The 21711-nt window shown below is 51.7% G+C and overlaps 1 protein-coding gene and 1 gene segment (V, D, J or C); both read right to left on the bottom strand.

Moving 5' to 3' along the window:
• LOC108178662 (immunoglobulin lambda-1 light chain) overlaps window positions 1-21711 on the bottom strand; it is a 353981-nt gene that overhangs the window by 230843 nt on the left and 101427 nt on the right. For 2 of the 12 annotated variants that reach the window (XM_070065853.1, XM_051826713.2), the window contains exon 1: window positions 36-146. The exons of 6 other annotated variants lie outside the window; for them this stretch is intronic. In XM_070065853.1, the coding sequence (XP_069921954.1) occupies window positions 36-81 (46 nt within the window). In that variant the 5' untranslated portion in view covers window positions 82-146. Of the gene's footprint in view, window positions 1-35; window positions 148-12440; window positions 12748-12871; window positions 12972-21711 lie in introns of those variants that run through there. 4 more of the 12 variants (XM_070065861.1, XM_070065862.1, XM_070065863.1 and 1 more) reach the window with 4 other exon arrangements.
• Window positions 16379-16905, bottom strand: LOC138847387 (immunoglobulin lambda variable 4-69-like). The segment is given in 2 exon segments: window positions 16379-16727; window positions 16838-16905. Coding segments are annotated over 2 exon segments (372 nt in total).

The following is a 21711-nucleotide window of genomic DNA, read 5'->3' as shown; positions in this document are numbered from 1 at the left end:
CCAGGCTGGGACCTGGTCCCCAGGGCCGTCCCTACCTGTGCAGTGAGAGAGGAGCAGCAGGAGCAGAGGAGCCCAGGCCATGGTGGTCACAGCCCCTGATGACCACAGTGGGCTGTGCTGCCCCAGGCCTCCTTTTCTTCTCCAGCCTGTGCCAGAGGAGGGGCTGCTCATGCAAATGAGGCCCCACCCAGTGCCTGCCCCGCCCCTCCCTGAGCCCTGGTGCTGGGGCTCAGCTCCCACTGCTGACTGAGGAGGATGAGGGTTTGTTGCCCTCCCTGGGGATGCCTTGAGGGAGAGGAAGCACCTGTGAGACAACACAAAGGTTCTTGCTCAGGACACTCTACCAAGTTTCAAGGGAACAGCTGCTGCATCCCCAGGAGTGAGCACAGGTAACACAGGACAGTCTCACAGCGCCCCCTACTGGTGACAGTGCATACACTTCCCCATGACCCAGAGACCTGAGGTTCACAGAAATTCTGCAGCTCACCAGTCACTGTGCCCATTCACACACTCACAGCCTGATTGTAGAAGCTGGGACCTGATAATCTGTGTAGCTACTGTGCTTCTAACTCCCTGTATCTGACCTACACATAGGGCACAAAGTAAGTTGTCAGCAGTTATTTAATTATTTATTGCAAAGTGCAATGGAAGGAGGGAGAGAGAGATGAGAGAGACAGAGAGAAAAATATCCTCTGATCTGTGGTTCACTCCAAATGTCCAAAACAGGGCTGAGCCAGGCTGAAGCCAGGAGCCCACAGCTACACTCAGGGCTTCAACATGAGTGACAGGAACCCAAGTGTTTGGGCAGCACCTGCGGCCCCGAGGCCATGTGCAGGAAGCTGGGTCAGGGGCAGAGCAGGACTTGATCCCAGGCCCCCTGGTTGAGATGCTGGAATTCCATATGTGTACCTTTTTTTAAAAATTGGACAGATAGACAGTGTGTGTGAGAGAGACAGAGAGAAAGGTTTTCCTTCCATTGGTTCACCCCCCAAATGGCCGCTACCGCCTGGGCTACACCGATTCAAAGCCAGGAGCCAGGTGCTTCTTCCTGGTCTCCCATGAGGGTGCAGGGTCCCAACGACTTGGGCCATCCTCCACTGCCTTCCCGGGCCACAGCAGAGAGCTGGAATGGAAGAGGAGTGACCGGGACTAGAACCCAGTGCCCATATGGGATGCCAGCGCCTCAGGTGGAGGATTAACCAAGTGAAGATTTATTTATTTATTTGAAGGTTTGAGTTAGAGAGAAAGAAGGAGAGAGAGAGGAGAGAGAGATGGATCTTCCATTCACCAGTTAATTCTGCAAGTGACTGCAAAGGCCAGGGCTGAGCCACTGCGTGTCTGGTATCTGATAACAGAAGACAACTGGAGCTTTGGGTAGAGTGGATGATCACAGCCCTCACCCTGACTGTTGATGAGCAACTTGATATGTTATCCCTCTTAGTATTTTTTTTGTTTGTTCTACTTAATACTTTTGGTTGAAAACTGTAATCAATACACAATTATTCTTAAGTGCTGAAACTTAACTGAAAAGTGATCACTGTTAAATATAAGAGTGGGAATAAGAGAGGGAAGAGATGTGCAATTCGGGACATGCTCAAGCTGACTTACCTCAAACGGTAGAGTTAGAAACATAGCAGGGGATTCCAATTCAATCCCATCGAGGTGGCGTGTACCAATGCCATCTCACTAGTCCTGGTGATCAATTTTTGTTCACAATTGATCATAATGATAGGACTAAGAACCAAAGGGATCACATAAACAAGAATAGTGTCTGCAAATACTAGCTGATAGAATGAAAAAGGGAGAGAATGATCCAACATGGGAAGTGAGATACGCAGCAGACCCTTAGAATGGCAGATGTCCTAAACAGCACTCTGGCCTCAGAATCAGTCCTTAAGGCATGCGGATCCGGCTGAAAAGACCCTGAGAGTATTTCAGGCATGGAAAGCCAAGACACTCTGGAAAAAAAAAACTAAATGAAAGATCTCTGTGAGTGAGATCCCAGTGGAAAGAACGGGTCATCAAAGAAGGAGGTACCTTTCTCTGAAGGGAGGAAAGAACTTCCACTTTGACCATGGCCTTGTCTAAATATGATCAGAGTCGGTGAACTCAGGGGGCTTCCATAGCCTTGGCAACTCATGACTAGAGCCTAGGGTGATTACTGAGGCCATAAACACGAGTGTCAATTTGTTAAGTCAACAACAGGTGTCACTGTGCACTTACCTCTCATGTAGGATCTTTGTCCTTAGTGTGCTGTACATTGAGATTTAATGCTATAACTAGTACTCAAACAGTATTTTTCACTTTATGTTTCTGTGTGGGAGCAAACTGTTGAAATCTTTACTTCATGTATGCTAAACTGATCTTCTGTATATAAAGAGAAACGAAAATGAAAAAAGAAAAATTGAGAGTTTCAATGTAATTCCCACTGAGATGGAAATCCTAATCTGCGTGCATGGGCATCAGTGTTGGACCTGTGGGGGCCCCTGACTACTGTGCTGTCTGGGTACTGACAGCAGCATAGGACTGGACATACAAGACACTGGCTTGGGTACTTAGTGTCATCCCAGGGTCTTGGTTGGACCAGTGGTCTCTAGGGACAGCTGTGTGATGTGGTGAGAGAGCAAGCATGTCCAGACATCTGGTCAACCTCACAGCCAGCTCTGGGGCACGTGGGTCAACATTGTCTCCATCTTAATGGACAAAAGACATACGAAAACGTTCACAACTGTGATGTGCCCATACCTCATAACATCAGCTACTCTCTGATGAGTATATACCCATTGTTGTCCCAAACCTGCCTTACTTCATGAGCTGTTTGAGAGACCAACTACCTTTACCAGTACATTTCCAGGATTTGAAAATCATACAGGCATTTTCCATCCCTGACAGAATGAGACGGGTGTCCAATACTCTCTCTGAATGTGGTTGAGGGTTAGATAGGCTGACAAGGCCAACCACAGGCAACCTGGAATGTGAACACTCAGAATAAAGACGTTCAGAGTCCTCCTTACTGACAGCATTGTGTGCATGGGCACTGCATGGGTCCCCTGTTCAGTGTCACCCAGAGTTATTTCAATCCCCTGGGCTGTAGAAGGCTGGGCTTAGAGTGTCTCAGCTGTGGCCTCTGGGAGTTCTGATAAGAGAAGATGCCCTCCGCCCCAGTCTGGAGGGAGGAGTAGAAACGTGGGGAAAACCAGGGTAAAGGCATTTGAGACACCAGATGCTCTGGTATGAATCAAAGGTCAATGCTATCAAAATCCTTTGATTAAATAAAGTACTAAGTTCCATGAAGGTAGTTTGTTGAGTCACTGATTCAGGGAATTTGAAAGCAATATGGGGTGAGCATGTGCACAATTGGGTCTCCTGGCAAATGTGCGAAAATAGAGTTGATGTAGGCTGGAAGCTGTGGTGTGTGCACCTGCTGCACATCACTGCTGTCCCCCTAGAGATCTTACACAAACTCTACCCTGAGAGCCGGTGTTTCTATTCTGGAGAGCGAGGTAGCAGGTATGAGGTAGATGGAAGGGAAACTCTGCAGCCCACTGGCAATGGGACGTGCTGTCCTCCTGTGGGCCTGGGATGAGGTAAGGAACTAAAATGTGCCCGTGGGGGCCTTCACTGTGCATGGGAGAACAGAAGTCATTGAAACTCATGTATGATGGGACAATTTTCATTTATTTACTGATGTAATTATGCCAGCATTTGTGAAACATGTATTTCAAAGTCTTCCACAAGGGATAGTGAGCGTTGTAAAATGTTGGATTTAAACACCCCTGGGAATGCCCACATTCCCTATTTTATTGACTGGGATAGAGTCCTGCCTCCCTTTCTGGTCCAGCTTCCTGCTAAGGTGCACCCAGCATGGCAGAGGATGATGGCTCCTTGGGCACTTGGTTAGCAGCAGCCATGTGGGACCCTCACATGGAATTTCTGACTCCTGAATTCAGCATGGCCCAGCCCCAGGAATTGTAGGTATTTTAGAAGTAAACTTATGGATGGAGACACAGCTCTCTCCCTCTCCCTACCACATTGCCTTTGAAATGAATAAATATGCTAATAAATAAAAATCATGGGTGTCTACGTTATGGTGCACTGGGTTAAACCACTGTGTGTGAGAGTTGGCATTCTGACACAGCATTTTAAACCACCACTTGAGACTCCAGCAACCCAAAAGGGTGCAGTTTCGAGACTGGCTGTTCCACTTCATTCCAGCTCCCTGCTTATGCGCCTGGAAAGTGCAGAAGATTGCCCAAGAATTTGTGTCCCTGAAGCCATGTGGGTGACATGATGGAATTCTGGGCTCCTGATATCCCAACACCAATTGCTGTGGCTATTTGGGGAGAGACCAGCAGACAGAAGATTCTCTCTCAAGTAAATAAGTAAATAAATCTTACAAAATAAAAAAAACCCTGTGTACTCGGCTCTGCTTGGTGACAGATGACAAAGGTATATGAACCCAGAGGGAAACAACACCTCAAAGCAATGATCTGTCCTCTCCGCTACGATGTTAGTAAGGAGGACTCTGAGCTGCTCTGATTCTGAGTGTTCTAGTCGCAGGTTATGAGTGATGAGTCTTATAAACCTGAGAGTTCCCCCACCAAACTCACAGAAGTATTGCACTCGAGCAAGTGTGACAGATGCACCTGGATCTACAGAGGGATTCAGTGATCTCTGTGACACAGGCAGAGGGGGAGGGGACTCTAATGAGACGTCAGGGCAGGTGCAGGGCAGAACCCAAAAGCAGACAGAAAAGGGGAAGAGGGCAGAGTGAGGCTCTGAGGACCTGGCTGAGCAGCCTCCCAGGGCAAGAACGGGGACCCTCTGCAACCAACAGTCCCAGCGAAATAGAAAATGAAACCATGGAAAATGAAGGCTTCCTTAGCAGTTACACCAGCCAGCAGAGTGTGTGTCCCAGAGGAGAGACTGCAGTCACAGCCACATCCCCAGGGGTGGCCGCTACATACGTGTTTAGGGGTAATGCAGGCTCCATCATGTTAACCCAGGCCCTTATTTTTAAGCATCCTAAGAGCACACACAGTGCTCACTCACAGCTCAGCCCTTCTCCCTGTGTATGGTTGTGAACCAGGGCTCTGTGCAGTCACCCTGTGCTGGGGAGACCGGGAGCCCCTGGGTTTCTGTCTCACTTCCCCCCTGGCCCACAGCACTGTGTCAGCACCCAGGCTGCTGTCCCATGCGGCACAGTAGTAATCAGCCTCATCCTCGGGCTGCAGCCCAGCGATGGTGAGGGAGGCCATGTTCCCAGACGTGTAACCTGTGAACCTGTCTGGCACCCCTGAGGGTCGAATACTGCTGCTGTAGAGGAGCATGGTGGGGGGCCTGCCGGGGAGTGGCTGGTACCAGGATGTGTACCCCTTCCTCACGTTGCTGCTGCTCCCCGTGCAGGGGATGATGATGGTCCGCCCCTCAGCCTCGGTAAAGGCAGACGGCTGAGTCAGTGCAGCCTGGGCCCAGGACCCTGAACATCAGAAATCTCCTCACTCACAGGCACACACACCCACGGCTCCCCATCCCTTCCTGCCCTCTTGCTCAGCCTCCAGGCCCCTGTGCAGTGAATGAGGAAAGGGAGGAGCAGGGGAGCCCAGGCCATGGTGAGACCCTCCTGCAGCTCTGTCCTGAGGACCCTCTGCTCGTCCCAGGCCCTTTCTTCCCTCTTATCCCCTGCTGCATCTTGAGGTGTGGGTGGGGTCTTTCATGCAAAGTAGACCCCTCCCCTGGGCGGTCCCAACTCAAAGGGAACCCTGACCTCATTCCTCTTCTCACTTCATCTGGGGAGGGGCCAGAGCTCAGACTGGGTGATGCTTCTACAGCTCCCTAGGGCCTAGGACGGTGCGCTAAGCCGGCCCCCCGGGAGCTGAGCAGGGCACGGGCCATGGCCAGCTGCTGGTTCCCAGCTGGGAGCTCAGCTCAGAGCCCTCGGGGACAGCCCAGGGTGCCCTCTGCTGCCTGAGTCACAGGTGCGCCATGGCATCCTCTCCTGTCCCCTGTACATGGTACTGCTCAATGAAACAGGGAGCTGGGCATTGAAAACACAACACACATTAGTGTTACATCTGCCCACAGCCCCCAACCCAAGGGACCCACCTGAACAGCCAGCTGTGCTGCTTGTAGGACACTCCGTGGATCCCCATCTGTCGGGCCCAGCAGAGCAGGAATCCCTGTGGGAGGCAGAGCAGCCGCCTCTCTGAAGGCATCAGAACAGCTCTCTCCTCCTCCTCCCATCACAGCCCAGAGCCCCAGCACAGACTCCAGGACTTGTCCCCCGGTCCCTGGCTTTCCCTGTCTGGGTGGACATTTCCCTCCCAGACTAGGCTGCAGAAACAGTGGTTAAAATTCTCCATTGCTCATCCCGAGTGTGCATTCTAGAGTGATATGAACACACAGTGCCATGTTGAGAATGTGGCGGGAGAGGCCTGGGGCCACTTCTGATTCCTACTTCTCCTCACTTTGTGTCAGCCCTGGGATGTCACTGTCACATTCCCAGGGTCAAAGGACGGTGTCCCATGGACCCCACCCTGCACAGGGGACTCACACTCTCCAGCAGTTGCAGACATGGCACTCATGTGGCTGGGGGCTCTGCCTGCAGCGGGAGACCGGGGGCTGGGCAGGGCTCCTCCAGGTCCAAGTCTTCCCCGATGCAGCCCATATTGCTAGGGGTCCTTTGTGGGAGAGGAGGGCAGAGGCTGAGCCTGTATGTACTAAGGCAGCTCAGTGGCCTGTGGTGGACCCAGCTGTTGGCCCCATGCATCCTGCATCAGGCCCAGGAAGCAGTGTCTGAATACCAGGCTGAGAGCCCCACCCACCGCCCCATGCACTCACCGCAGCCCCTCCTGCCCAGGCCCATGTGCCTGGTGTCTGAGCAGCGACAGGAAGTCCAAGTGAGGCTCCTGCACCCTACAGCTCCGACCACTGCCTGCTCCCCCAACCCAAGGTCACAGTGACCCGTGCTCAGAGGCAGTCCCCTCCTCGTCCAGGCTCAAGCCTTCCCTTTCCTCCTCAGTGGGAGCAGCAGGTGGCTCCACCCACTTTATAGGGACTAAAGGGGGAGATTCACTGAGGTCAGAGTAGAGGGAGAGGAGCAGCCAGGGTCACACTGCCTAAGACCTCCCTCACACTCCGTACCCAGCAGCAGTCAATTCTGAGTCCATGGCCAGGGAGCTGTGAGTTATCAGTGAGGCTGGGAAGGCTGTGAGTGCTGCCTGGGTCCCTGGGGAGGAAGCACCTGCTATGGCTTCTCCCTTGCCCCAGAGAACTTGTGTCCAGGACCCTATAACCAGCAACAGTTGTTTTTAAAATTTTTAATAGAAAAATGTATCTAATAAATACAAATTTCAAAAGTACAACTTTTGGATTATAGCAGTTCTTCCAGCCATAACCACCCTCCCACCACAAACCATCCTATCACCTACTCCCTCTCCCATCCATTGTTCATTAAGATTCCTCTTTAATTATCTTTATATATAGAATATCGACTCTATACTAAGATTTCACAGTTTACACCCATATAGACACACATAGTATAAGTACTGTTTAAAGACGAGTTTTATCACTCATTCTCATAGTACAACACATTAAGCACAGAGGTCCTACATGAGGAGCAAGTGCACAGTGACTCCTCTTGTTGATTTATCAATTGACACTCTTATTTATGATGTCAGTAATCACCCAAGGCTCTTGTCAGGAACTGCCAAGGCTATGGAAGACTCTTGAGTCTACAAACTCTGACTTTATTTAGACAAGGCCATGATCAAAGCGGAAGTTCTCTCCTCCCTTCAGAGAAAGTTACCTCCTTCTTTGATGTCCCCTTTTATCCACCGGGATCTCATTCACAGAGATCTTTCATTGAGGTCATTTTTGCCACAGTGTCTTGGTGTTCCATGCCTGAAAGGTTCTCATGGGCTTTTTAGCCAGATCTGAATGCCTTAAAGGCTGATTCTGAGACCAGAGTGCAGCACCAGTTTGAATCTGCAGCAAACCCTGCTCACTGCTGCATGGATCCACAGCACCCCCTGGTGACATGAACCACAGAATGGAAATGACCTGGAGAATTCCCCAGAATGTTCAGCAGTGCTTTTTACCTTTGAACAAACATGGAATTTTGTTTTCTATGCCACCTCCTCCAGCTCAAAAGAGGATTGTTTGTGTTATACTGTTGTTATTTGGAATTAGTACGTTCTTCATTTCCTGGCCTTCCGTGCCATAAATCTCCTCACTGTCTGAATTTCATTTTAAATATTAACTCTGTTTTTATTTCTATGGGAATTTTTCTTGTTTGGTCACAACCCTGCTCCGGGCTGTGAGGGAGAGGGGAGCCAGGCCATGGTGTCACACTCTGGGGATCCCACAGTCTCAGTGCACAGTGGGGTGTGGTCCCAGGCGTGTTCCACCCACACTCTGCCCAGCAGCCCCCCCAACTGTGATTCCTGTAGCCAGTTGGGGTCTCTTCCTTGATGAGCCCTGGGTTCTCTGACTGCCCCTGATTGGGCTACCCCAACTAACAGCAGAGTGACAGCCTGCATTGCCTGTCTCCATGTGAAGCCCAGTGCATACGGATCCAGCGATGCATCCTCCCAGGGCTGGAATCCCATCTGTGGGTGTTCATAGATTCTGAATTTCTTCTATCACCGCCCCAAGGCAAATGCATTTCAGCCAGGGCCGTGGCATCCAGAGCCTTGCTCAATCTTCAGTGAACCAATTGCTTGACCACCTTGAGGGTTTTGACCCTGCACTACTGGATCTGCCCATTTTATCAGATTTATATTTTATTTTATAGCTTTTACTGAACCAGACCTTCAAATTCTGTTACATTTATTCTCAACTGTGTTTTATTTTTCGGCTGCTGTAAGAGGCATTGGTTGTGGCTATGCATGCGTGTGGGTGCCTGGTGGTGTGGAGAAGGCAGCTCCCATCAGCAGGTGGGTCTGTGCCCTGGAGCCCTGATGATGCTCAGACAGGAAGTGTCCCAGAGTCACTCACAGACCAGAGCTGTGCATGACATTCCAGCCCTGGTTCCCCTGCAGCCCCCTCGGAGGGATTTGCCCTCTGTCCAGGGGCTCCCCGGGGGTAGAAGCATTGTGAGGGCCATGTGGGCAATGGTCCCTGCCAATCTGGAGGTGGAGAGAGGGAGATGGTAATCTGACATCAAGCAGCTGAGGACAATCTGGTGATGACAGAGGAGGTGAGGGCTGAGTTCACCTCCTATGCTGGATGGGGTCAGAGGCAGCAGCATCAGGGACGACCCTAGGTCAGGAGCACCCAGGGGAAGTTTTTTCTCACTTCCTCACAAGTCAGGAACACTGTGTTTCTTTGAGCTGCTATCCCATACTTTGCAGTAATAGTCAGCCTCGTCCTCGATCTGCAGCCCAGAGATGCTCAGGACGCCTGCATTGGCTGAGGTGTCCTTGGATCCATAGAAGCGGCTGGTCACCCCAGGTCCCAGTGATGTACTTGAGTAGTAGTACAGGAGTAACCGGGGAGGGCTCCCTGGCACCTGCTGGTGCAGTATATGGTGTAACTGCCATCACTGTAGCCAGTGCTCAGGGTGCAGGTGAGTCTGGCCGTTGTGTCCAGAGACGCAGACAGGGAGGGCGGCTGAGTCAGCACAGGCTGGGAGAGGGAACCTGCAGACACAGACACACGGGGAGGGGGCAGAGGTCAGGCTCACGTCCCTCAGGGCTCTGAGCAAGGGGTCTGAGCCAGGCTGGGACCTGGTCCCCAGGGCCGTCCCTACCTGTGCAGTGAGAGAGGAGCAGCAGGAGCAGAGGAGCCCAGGCCATGGTGGTCACAGCCCTGATGCCCACAGTGCGCTGTGCTGCCCCAGGCCTCCTTTTCTTCCCCAGCCTGTGCCAGAGGAGGGCTGCTCATGCAAATGAGGCCCCACCCAGTGCCAGCACTGCCCCTCCCTGAGCCCTGGCGCTGGGGCTCTGTTTGCACCGCAGACTGAAGAGGAAGAGGGTTTGTTGCCCTCCCTGGGGATGCCTTGGGGGAGGGAAGCACCTGTGAGACCAGACAAAGGTCCTTGCTCAGGGGACTCTGTCAAGTCGCAGAGGGTACAGGGGCTGCATCCCCATCAGTGAGCACAGGGTCCACACGGCAGTCCCACAGCGCCCCCTGCTGGTGGTGATGCATACACTTCCCCATGACCCAGAGACCTGAGGACCACAGAAATTCTGCAGCTCCCCAGTCACTGTGTCCACTCACACACCCACGGCCTGATTGTAGATGCTGGCACCCGATTAATCTGTGTAGTTCCTCTCATTTCTCACCCCTGCAGCAAACCTAGCATATGGGACACACATTAAGTTGTTACCACTTATTTATTTAATTATTCATTTCAAAGGTGCGATGGGGTAGAGCGGGAGAGAGAGAGAGAGAGAGAGAGAGAGAGAAATGCTCCATTTTCAAGCTCACTCTGCAAGTGGCTTCAGAGGCCAGGGCTGATGAGCCACACCATGGACAGTATCTGATATCAGACAACTGAAGCTTTGGGTGGAGTTGATGATGACAGATGCTTTGAAAAGCAAGTTGAGAGTTTCAGTGTAATTCCCACTGAGGTGGAAATCCTAGTGTGAGAGCTGGAGGCTCACTGTTGGACCAGTGGGGGCTCTGACCACTGTGCTGTGTGGGTACTGAGAGCAGCATAGCACTGTACACACAAGACACTGCCTGTGTACTTTCTGTCATCCCATGGTCTTCAGTGGACCCGTGGTCTCCAGGGAGAACTGTGTGATGTGGAGAGAGAGAGAGAGAGAGCGCGCGCGCAGTGTGTGCAGACAGCTTGTCTACCTCAGAGCTGGCTCTGGGAGACTTAGGTCAACAGTGTCTTCACCTTGATGGACAAAAGATCTATGAAAACATTCACAACTGGTGATGTGCCCATTCCTCAAAACATGAACTACTCTCTGAAGAGTATATACCCATTGCTGTCCAAAAACATACCTTAGTAACTTGACATGAGGTGTTAGAGAGACCAAGTAACTTTACCCATACATTTCTCTGTTAGACAATCATACAGGATTGTCCATTGCTGACAGAATGAGACAAGCATCCAGTACTTTCTTAGGATGCAGTAGAGGAATAGAGAATGACAAGGCTGAACACAGGAATCTTGGAATGTGAGCACTCAGAATAATGACGTTCAGAGTCCTCCTTCCTGACAGCATCGCTTCATGGGCACAGCATGGGTCCCCTGTTCAGCATCACCCAGAGTTATTTCAAATCCCATGGGCATCAGGAGGCTGCTCTCAGACTCTCTTGGCTGTGGCATCTGGGAGTCCTGATAAGAGAAGTGGCCATCAGCCTCAGTCTGATGGGAGGAGTAGATGGGGGGAAACTACAGATGAAGCTCCATGAATGTGACTGTCATAATTTGTAATTTTCTTGAATTTTAAATAATGCAAATTTAAGCATTAGCATTCACACACAGTTCATGGGGACTGCACTGGACTGGACAATTCTGATGGCACCGAGGTATTGGAGGATATAATGTGAAGCCAGTCCACAGGGCAAAAGACCTGACAGCATTGTCACCCAGCTATGTTTCTGCTCCTGTCTGCTTGTTTGACCCCACCCCAAAGTGGAAACTGAGAGACTGCAAGACCTTGACAAAACCGACTCCTTCTTTATGCCATGTTTCATGAAGACGCTCTTAGAGAAGCCACCATGATAAATACATTTTCTATTCTTAGGGGAATTGTGAAAATTTTTGAAGTGTTAATTGGATACTTGTCTGGCCAACAGTCATGTTTAACACATTGGCTGGGTCAAGACTCCATCTTATTGGGTAATAGGTTGAATGACTACATGTGCTTGGGACACTGATCATGGACCAATGAAACCATTTGACTCTGTGTGAATATTTTGGATGGTCAAAGGGAATCAGCATCACAGAGACAAATTCCCTGTGCCTGTGGACAGCAGCAGGACACAAATGAGATTTAAGCCATAATCTTGCCTGGAGCTGACAGAGGTGATTCTGATCCAGCCCACCTCACACTGGGGCTATTACTTGCCCATTGCCTCCAGGAATATTTGAACATGCCTGGAGATTGTTTCATTTGTCGGGACTAGTAGGGACTACTGGACCTCCCAATGTCCTGCTCTGCAGTGAAGCCCTCCCCACAAGGAAGAATCTGCCCAGCACATCCACAGCACCCAGACTCAGAAACCCACTTGTGCACCCAGCTGTTCCATAAGTGACTGAGAAGGGAGCAGGGGGCCATCCATGAACGTGTGGGGAACAGCACATCTCCACGCTGGGAAGAACAGAGAGGATCCATGTGCATGGATTCCAACCCCAGGTCTCCAGCAGAACACAGAGCAAAGAGCGACCTCCTGCTGGGCACAGGCTGGGGCACAGCTGGGCGGGGACCCTGGGGAGTTTCTGTCTCACTTCCCCATGATTCTGGATCACTGTGGGATTAGCACTGCTATCAGAAGACAGACAGTAGTAGTCAGCCTCGTCCTCAGCCAGCAGCCCAGTGATGGTCAGGGAGGCAGAGTTGGAGGTGCTGTCGATGGAGCCAGAGAACCGATCAGGAACCCCCGACGGTCTCTGATCATCATTGTAGATGACCGTGGTGGGGGCCTTGCCTGGGTGCTGCTGGTACCAGTGCACATAGTAATCCTCAATGTTGCCACTGTCGCGATTGCAGGATATGGAGACCGTCTGCCCCAGGGATCCCGACACAGACTGGGGCTGAGTCAGCACAAACTGGGCCCAGGACCCTGCAGGAGAGAAGACACACACACATCCGTGAGGACAGGTCAGAACGACCCCCAAGTTAGGGGAAGCTGGCAGCATCCAAGGTGCCACCCAGGTGCACTCCCAGAATGCCCTGCAGGCAGCCACCTGTGCAGTGAACCAGGACTGTGAGGAGCAGTGGAGCCCAGGCCATGGCTGAGATGCCCAAGTCCCTGCTTCCTGAGCCCACAGTGAGGGCTGAGCCCAGCCTCCCTTCTTATCTGCTCTTCTGGTCCTCAGAGTGGGAGGTCTCCATGCAAATGTTTCTCACTCTGGAGGCTGTGCAAGCCCCTCTCTCAACCTCAGCCTGCATTCTGCTTCAGAATTGGGAAGACCCTATAAGGGGGAAAGGGCTCCTTCATGTGGACGGAACAGGAACTCCACCAACAGGCAGGAAAGCAGCTGAGGAGCTGTGGAACCCTGAGCAGGTGCCTGGACCACAGCTCCCTCTGGTGGATGCAGGAGACACTTACATGCTGCCTAGGTGCTGGTGATCAGGGCTCCTCCCTCCCCCACCAGCACCTGTCAGAACTCTAATCAGTGCCCAGGAGGTCTCTGATCCCCATTTCATGCTCACGTTGAATTTAAGTCTTCCTGTCTAATCAAATGTGCTAAGTACCACTCATCTGGTTAAGACATTTCATCTCAATTATTGTTGTTGGATTGAATTAACATGCCAGAGAGAATGAGCTCTGTTTGGAAGGAGACAGAAATGAGGGACCTATTTTTTTTGCCAGGAAGAAGCACCTCGTGAGATTCTCTGAGATTGGAGAGGAAAGGAGGCCCAGCAGGAACACGGAGGAAGCCTGGGCTGAGAGCAGACGTCACTGACAGAAGACACAGAGAGCAGCAGGCTCTGGAGGAAGTGGGGGGGGGGCACTGTATGAAGCAAAGGTCTGCGTAGTCAACACTCGTTGATTAAATAAAGTACTCAGTTCCATGGTGGTAGACTGTTGAGGCACTGATCCAGTGAATCTGAAAACACTATGGGATTAGAATGTGCACGACTGAATCTCCTGGCAAATGTGGGAAAATAGAGTTGATGTAGGCTGGAAGCTATGGTGTGTGCACCTGCTGCACATCACTACTGTCCCCCTAGAGATCTTACACAAACTCTGCCCTGAGAGCCGGTGTTTCTATTCTGGAGAGCGAGGTGGCAGGAATGAGGTGGATGGAAGGGAAACTCTGCATCCTACTTTCAATGGAACATGCTGTCCTCCTGTGGGCCTGGGATGAGGTACGGATCTAAAATGTGCCCGTGCAGGCCTTCATGCCCATGGGGTACTAAAATCATTGAAACTCATGTGTGATGGGGACAATTTTATTGCAAATGAGGTCCTGCCCAGTACCTGCCCTGCCGTCCCTGAGCCCTGGTGCTGGGCTCTGCTCCTAATGCAGACAGAGTAGAATCAATGTTTGCTTCATTCCTTGGGGCCTTGAGAGGAAGCACCTGCGACATGAGACAAATTACCTTTGCTAAGGGACTCTGCCGGGCCTGAGGGGACACAGATGCTGAGTTCCCATCAGTGAAAACCTTTGCCAACCCCCAAGCCTGGCACCTTTGCATGAATTGTCCCGGATGAGCAGCTGTGGAGGAATCCGAAGTTTGTCACACAGCGCCCCCTGCTGGCAGAAGGGCACAAGCCTCCCCATGGTCAGGAAGCCCTAGAGCCCAGCTGGTTTCTGCAGCTCCCTGGTTTCTGTCTCAATTCACAGGGACCCATGAATCCAGCCCAGCCTACTGGGCCCCTTCCCCTGGCAGAGTGTATTTCTTCTCTATTGTTCTCAGTTTAGCAACAGATTTATGACTCAAAATCTGCTCTTCAGTGAATCCAGAATCCCAAAGCATAATGTCCAATAGAAAGGGTCATTACTGGCCTTAGATCTGTTGTTGGAACTGGGATTCCAATTTATTTGAATTCACACGTTCAGTGACCTGGGCTGTTGGTTTTTCCCCTGAGCCGGGCAGTGTCTGGGCTCTGTGGATGCAGCAGGAAGAACCACAGGAGAGAAGCTCCCTGCTCTCTAGGAGCTTGGAGCACAGCGGGGGAAACACTCAGGAAACAGAGTCCTGGAGACAGGTCCTCCTGGCTGAGCCCTGACCACGCTCACCCTGGGAGCCTGGTTCCCACTCCTGACTCCTGGGAGCTGCTTGTCTCCCATGAGACCCAGACACCACCCTCCCCCAGGCTCTGTCCAGAGCCTCGCCAGCTTGGCCACCCTCTGACCTAATCCTGGTGCCCATGTCCTTCACAGTTCACCAGGGCTAGGAAGCCTCCTGGGGGGATTTTACTACCGTGAATCCCATGATCCTTCACTCCTTAAACCATGCTCTGAGTAATAGTTCAAATACATGCATCTGATAAGGATACTTCCTGCTTGAAAAACTCCCTCAAATTCTATCTCCGGCCAGCACCACAGCTCACTTGGCTAATCCTCTGCCTTGCGGCGCCCGCACACGGGTTCTAGTCCCGGTCAGGGTGCTGGATTCTATCCCGGTTGCCCCTCTTCCAGGCCAGCTCTCTTTTGTGGCCAGGGAGTGCAGTGGAGGATGGCCCAAGTGCTTGGGCCCTGCACCCCATGGGAGACCAGGATAAGTACCTGGCTCCTGCCATCGGATCGGCACAGTGAGAGGGCCGAGCGCACCGGCCGCGGCGGCCATTGGAGGGTGAACCAACGGCAAAAGGAAGACCTTTCTCTCTGTCTCTCTCACTGTCCACTCTGCCTGTCAAATAAATAAATAAATAAATTCTATCTCCAACAAGATGAAATAAATCTCTCAAATATCTCACACAGGGTTTCTCTGGGAATCCCAGTTCCTGCCTTACCTGTCCCTCCTGTGCTGGGACAAAGGCAGAAGCAGATGCTACAGGCAAGGAGGATACGGAACTAAGGGACAGGACATTCCTCTCTAAGTCATTCTGATCTCCCAGCCCCATCACTGTCAATCACCACTTAGAACCCAACACACACCACTGACCACCCTGAGAATTCCAAACGTTTATTTTTATAATTTGGTTTTTATTGTTGTAAAAACATAGAATACTACATTACCACTTTTGAATATTTCAGTGCTGTCCCCAGCTGTACTCAGGCTGTTGTGCAGTGTGTGTAGAACCAGGCACAACCAGCACTCAGCAGTGTGTGTTGTCCCAGGAGGATCTTGTTGAAGCTACATTGCAGGTGGTGGGAGAAGTCACCAGAGCTGTCAGAGTGAGGAGTGAGATGACTGAGCACTCTGCCAGGGAGCAGCAGGTGAGGCCGCCACAGGAATTTTGCAGGAGTGGTCAGTCTAATAAACATGGAGGAGGCAGAGTCAGGTCACGTCCTTTACACCCCCCACAATGGTGTGATACCTCAGCCGACCTACAGGGGGCGACAAGCGTTCTGTTATTTTTGCACCATGGCTGCAGATGGGCAACCCTCTGTGGGAATTGGGCCCAGCATGTGGTTCCCAGGGATCCCAGAGCGGGACCATGGGGGAGTACAATGCATCTGGTTCACTCCTGGGAGCATTGTGCACAAAGGCAAAGTGTTTGAGGGATGAGGAGACCAGACAATGTTTCAAGAACCATTCTGAAGACTTGGTAACAGAGAAACAAGTTTGTGTCCCACTTCCCCGCTCATCTGGGTCACTGTGTTTAACTATGCAATCCATCAATGAGAGAAACTACACCACAGATGTAGTCGGCTTCATTCTCAGCCTGGATGCTGGAGATGATCAAGTTGTGGTCAGCCCCAGAGCTGGAGCCTGAGAAGCGATCAGGGACCCCGGTCCCCTTTTCATAGCTTCCATCACTCTCAAGATACAGCAGGTACCGAGGGGCCTTCCCTGGGTGCTGCTGATACCAGTCAATGGTGTAGTCGCTATGCTCAGAGCTCAGAGTGCAGGTGAGCTTGGCCGAGGCTCCCAGGGCGGAAGACACAGAGGGCGACTGAGTCAGCACAGGCTGGGACAGGGACCCTGAAAGCAAAGACACCGTTACCCTGGAGGAAGCACGGGGTGGGGGCATTGCTCCCAGGAGGTGGGAGAGTTAGGTGACCCGGGGGTCTTGATGTGAGGCCCCTCCTGACCTGTGCCCTGGAGGAGGGTGAGGAGGAGGAGGAGCGGGGTGCAGGCCATGGTGCAGACTCCCCAGGGCTCAGCCAAGGCCAAAGCTCTGCAGGGCTCTTATCCCCGCCCTGGCCCAGAGGAGCCTGAGAAGGCCTTCATGCAAATCTTTGCTCTTGCTCTGATGAACCTCGTCCCACTGGGACCCGTGTGCAGTCACCATGGCGGGGTGTGCTTTTGCGAAGAGGAAGGTTGAGGCTGATCCTGTACTAATGCTGCTCAGGGGCCCGTGGTAGACCCAGCTGCTGGCCCCAGAGCATCCTGCATCAGGCCCAGGAAGCAGTGTCTGAATACCAGGCTGAGAACCCCCAGTCCAACCCCTGCACATCTACACCAGCCCCCCAACCCAAGGTCACAGTGACCCCTCCTAGGGGCAGCCCCCTCCTCATCCAGGCTCCAACCTTCTCTTTGCTCCTCAGTGGGACAGCAGGTGGCTCCACCCACTTTATAGGGACTAAAGGGGGAGATTCAGTGAGGTCAGAGTAGAGGGAGAGGAGCAGCCAGGGTCTCACTCCCTAAGACACCCCTCCTCCTCCGTCCCCACCAGCAGCCAATTCTGAGTCCACGGCCAGGGTACTGTGAGTTATCAGTGAGGCTGGGGAGGCTGGGAGTGCTGCCTGGGTCCCTGGGGAGGAAGCACCTGCTATGGCTTCTCCCTTGCACCATAGAACTTGTGCCCTGAACGCTATAACTAGCAACAGTTTTTTTTTTTTAATTTTTTATACAACACGTTTTTTTAAAGATTTATTTATTTATTTGAAAGTCAGAGTTACACAGAGAGAAGAGAGGCAGAGAAAGAGAGAGAGGTCTTCCATTCGATGGCTCACTCCCCAATTAGCACGATACGAATGCCTTAAGGGTTGATTCTGAGATCAGAGTGCAGCACCAGTTTGAATCTGAGTCAAACCCTGCCCACTGCTGCATGGATCCACAGCGCCCCCTGGTGACATGAACCACTGAATGGGAATGACCTGGAGAATTCCCCAGAATGTTCAGCAGTGCTTTTTCCCTTTGAACAAACATGGAATTTTGTTTTCCATTGCACCTCCTCCAGCTCAGACAGAGGATTGTTTGTGTTTCGCTGTTGCTATCTCAAATTTGTGCGACCTTCACTTCCTGCCCTGCTGTGTCATTGAATCTCCCCAGTGTCGGAATTTCATTTCAAATATTAACTCTGTTTTTATTTCTATGGGAATTTTTCTTTTTTATGTCACTTTTAAAAATACACTTACATAATTCACACCTGCTTTGCATGTATAGCTTATATGGTTTCACTTTCACATTTCCATTTGTTTCTAAGCATTTGACATTTTTTTATTAAAAGGATACACCCATGGCCTGACTTTAGAAGCTGGCATCCTGATAATCTGTGCAGTTACTGTCATTTCTAAAAGCTGCAGCAGACCTGACATATAGGGCACACAGTGAGTTGTCACCACTTCTTTAATTATTTATTTGAAAGATACAATGGAGGGGGAGAGAGAGAGCGAGAGCAAGAGCGATAGAGAGAAAGAGAGAGATCCTCCAATCTCTGTTTCACTCTAAATGTGCAAAACAAGGCTAAGCCAGGTGAAGTCAGGAGCCCACAACTGCATCAAGGTCTGCAACCTGAGTGACAGGTACCCATGTCTTTGGCCAGCACCTGCTGCCCCCATCCATGCGCAGGAAGCTAGGTCAGAGGCCGAGCCGGACTTGATCCCAGGCACCCTGGTTAGAGAGGCCGGAATCCCAGGTGCCTATCATTTTTAAAGGTTTATATATTGACTTCAAAGTCAGAGTTCCAGAGAGAGGGAGAATGAGAGAGAGAGAGAGAGAGTGCTTGCATTAGCCAGTTCACAATGCAAGTGGCTGCACAGTCCAGGGCTGAGCCGCTCCGTGGCCAGTATCTGATAACTGTAGACAACTGAAGCTTTGGGTGGAGTTGATGATGATCGATGTTTTGCAAAACAAATGGACAGTTTCAATGTAATTCTCACTGAGACGGAAATCCTAATCCTAATGTGAGAGCTTCCCGTATCAGCATTGGACCTGTGGGGGCCCCTGAACTCTGTGATGTCGGGGTGCTGACACCAGAATAGCACTGCTCATACAAGACACTACCTGTGTTCTTAGTGTCCTCCCAGGGTCTTCGGGCTGCACCCAGTGGGCTCCAGGGAGAGCTGTGTGATGGGGTGAGAGAGCAGGTGTGTGCAGACGGTTGGTCAACCTCAGAGCTGGCTCTGGGGGAGTTGGTTCCACAATGTCTTCACCTTGATGGACAAAATACCTGTGAAAACATTCACAAGCAGGGATGTGCCCATTCCTCACAACATGAACTACCCTCTGATGAGTATATACCCGCTGTTGTCCAAAAACATACCTTAGTTACTCCCATGAGACCTTTGAGAGACCAACTCACGTTACCAGCACGTTTCCAGTATTTGAAAATCATACAGACATTGAGTTTCTGACAGAATGAGACAAGTGTCCCAAACTGTCTCTGAATGTGGTAGAGGATTAGATAGGCTGACAAGGCCATGCACAGTGAATCCTGGAACATGAACAATCAGAATAAAGATGTTCAGAGTCCACCTTACAGAATGTTGTGCACCACAGCTGTTCCCTGAGTGACTGAGAAGGGAGCAGGAGGCATCCATGAACGTGTGGGGAACAGCACATCTCCACGCTGGGAAGAACGGAGAGGATCCATGTGCATGGATTCCAACCCCAGGCCTCCAGCAGAACACAGAGCAAAGAGCAACCTCCTGCTGGGCACAGGCTGGGGCACAGCTGGGCGGGGACCCTGGGGGAGTTTCTGTCTCACTTCCCCATGAGTCTGCATCACTGTGGGAATAGCACTGCTATCAAAAGACTGACAGAAGTAGTCAGCCTCGTCCTCAGTCAGCAGCCCAGCGATGGTCAGGGAGGCAGAGTTGGAGGCGCTGTTGATGGAGCCACAGAACCAATCAGGAACCCCCGAGGGTCTCTGATCATCACTGTAGATGACCGTGGTGGGGGCCCTGCCTGGGTCCTGCTGGTACCAGTGCACTTGGTTACTCCTGATGTTGCCACTGTCGCGTTAGCAGGATATGGAGACTGTCTGCCCCAGGGATCCCGACACAGACTGGGGCTGAGTCAGCACAAACTGGGCCCAGGACCCTGCAGGAGAGAAGACACACACACATTAGTGAGGACAGGTCAGCACGACCCCCAAGTTAGGGGAAGCTGGCAGCATCCAAGGTGCCACCCAGGTGCACTCCCAGAATGCCCTGCAGGCAGCCACCTGTGCAGTGAGCCACGACTGTGAGGAGCAGTGGAGCCCAGGCCATGGCTGAGATGCCCAAGTCCCTGCTTCCTGAGCCCACAGTGAGGGCTGAGCCCGGCCTCCCTTCTTATCTGTTCTTCTAGTCCTCAGAGTGGGAGGTCTCCATGCAAATGTTTCTCACTCTGGAGGCTGCGAAGCCCCTCCCTCAACTTCAGCCTGCAATCTGCTTGAGAATTGGAAAGACCCTATAAGGGGGAAAGGGCTCCACCGTGTGGACGGAACAGAAACTCCTACAATTGGTAGGAAATCACCGGAGGAGCTGTGGGACCCTGAGCAGGTGCCTGGACCACAGCACCCTCTGGTGGATGCAGGAGACACTTACATGCTGCCTAGGTGCTGGTGATCAGGGCTCCTCCCTCCCCCACCAGCACCTGTCAGAACTCTAATCAGTGCCCAGGAGGTCTCTGTTCCCCATCTCATGCTCACGTTGAATTTAAGTCTTCCTGTCTAATCAAATGTGCTAAGCACCACTCATCTGGTTAAGACCTTTTGTCTCAATTATTGTTGTTGGATTGAATTAACATCCCAGAGAGAATGAGCTCTGTTTGGAAGGAGACAGAAATGAGGGACCTATTTTTTTGGCAGAATGAAGCACCTGGTGAGATTCTCTGAGATTGGAGAGGAAAGGAGGCCCAGCAGGAACATGGAGGAAGCCTGGGCTGAGAGCAGACGTCACCAACAGAAGACACAGAGAGCAGCAGGCTCTGGAGGAAGTGGGGGGGCACTGTATAAATAAAGGTCAATGTAGTCAAAACCCATTGATTAAATAAAGTACTCAGTTTCATGGTGGTAGACTGTTGAGGCACTGATCCAATGAATCTGAAAATAATATGGGATTACAATGTGCACGACTGGATCTCCTGGCAAATATGGGAAAACAGAGTTGATGTAGGCTGGAAGCTGCCAAGTGTGCACCTGCTGCACATCACTGCTGTCCCCCTAGAAATCTTACACAAACTCTGCCCTGAGAGCCGGTGTTTCTATTCTGGAGAGCGAGGTGGCAGGAATGAGGTGGATGGAAGGGAAACTCTGCAGCCCACTGGGAATGGGACGTGCTGTCCTCCTGTGGGCCTGGGATGAGGTAAGGAACTAAAATGTGCCCGTGGGGGCCTTCATGGCCATGGGGTACTAAAGTCATTGAAACTCATGTACGATGGGGACCATTTTATTGCAAATAAGACCCTGCCCAATGCCTGCCCCGCTCCTGACTGAGTTCTGTTGCTGGGCTCTGCTCCTAGTGGGGGAATAGATTCAAAGTTTGCTTCATTCCCTGGAGCCTTGAGAGGAAGCATCTGCGGCTTAAGACAAACGACCTCTGCCAAGTGATTCTGCCTGACCTGAGGAGACACAGAGGCCCCATCAGTGAAAACCTAGCCCAACACCCAACCAGGCACTTTTGCATGAATGGTCCTGGAGGAGCAGCTGTGGAGGAATCCGAAGTTAGTCACACAGTGCCCCCTGCTGGCAGAAGGGTACAATCATCCCCATGGTCAGGAAGCCCTAGAGCCCAGCTGGTTTCTGAAGTTCCCAGCT

The sequence above is a fragment of the Oryctolagus cuniculus genome, chromosome 21, assembly GCF_964237555.1.
Source record: "Oryctolagus cuniculus chromosome 21, mOryCun1.1, whole genome shotgun sequence".
In the NCBI taxonomy this organism is placed as follows: domain Eukaryota; kingdom Metazoa; phylum Chordata; class Mammalia; order Lagomorpha; family Leporidae; genus Oryctolagus; species Oryctolagus cuniculus.
Note: the sequence above shows the minus strand (reverse complement) of the source record. Positions and strands in the feature narration are given on the sequence as shown.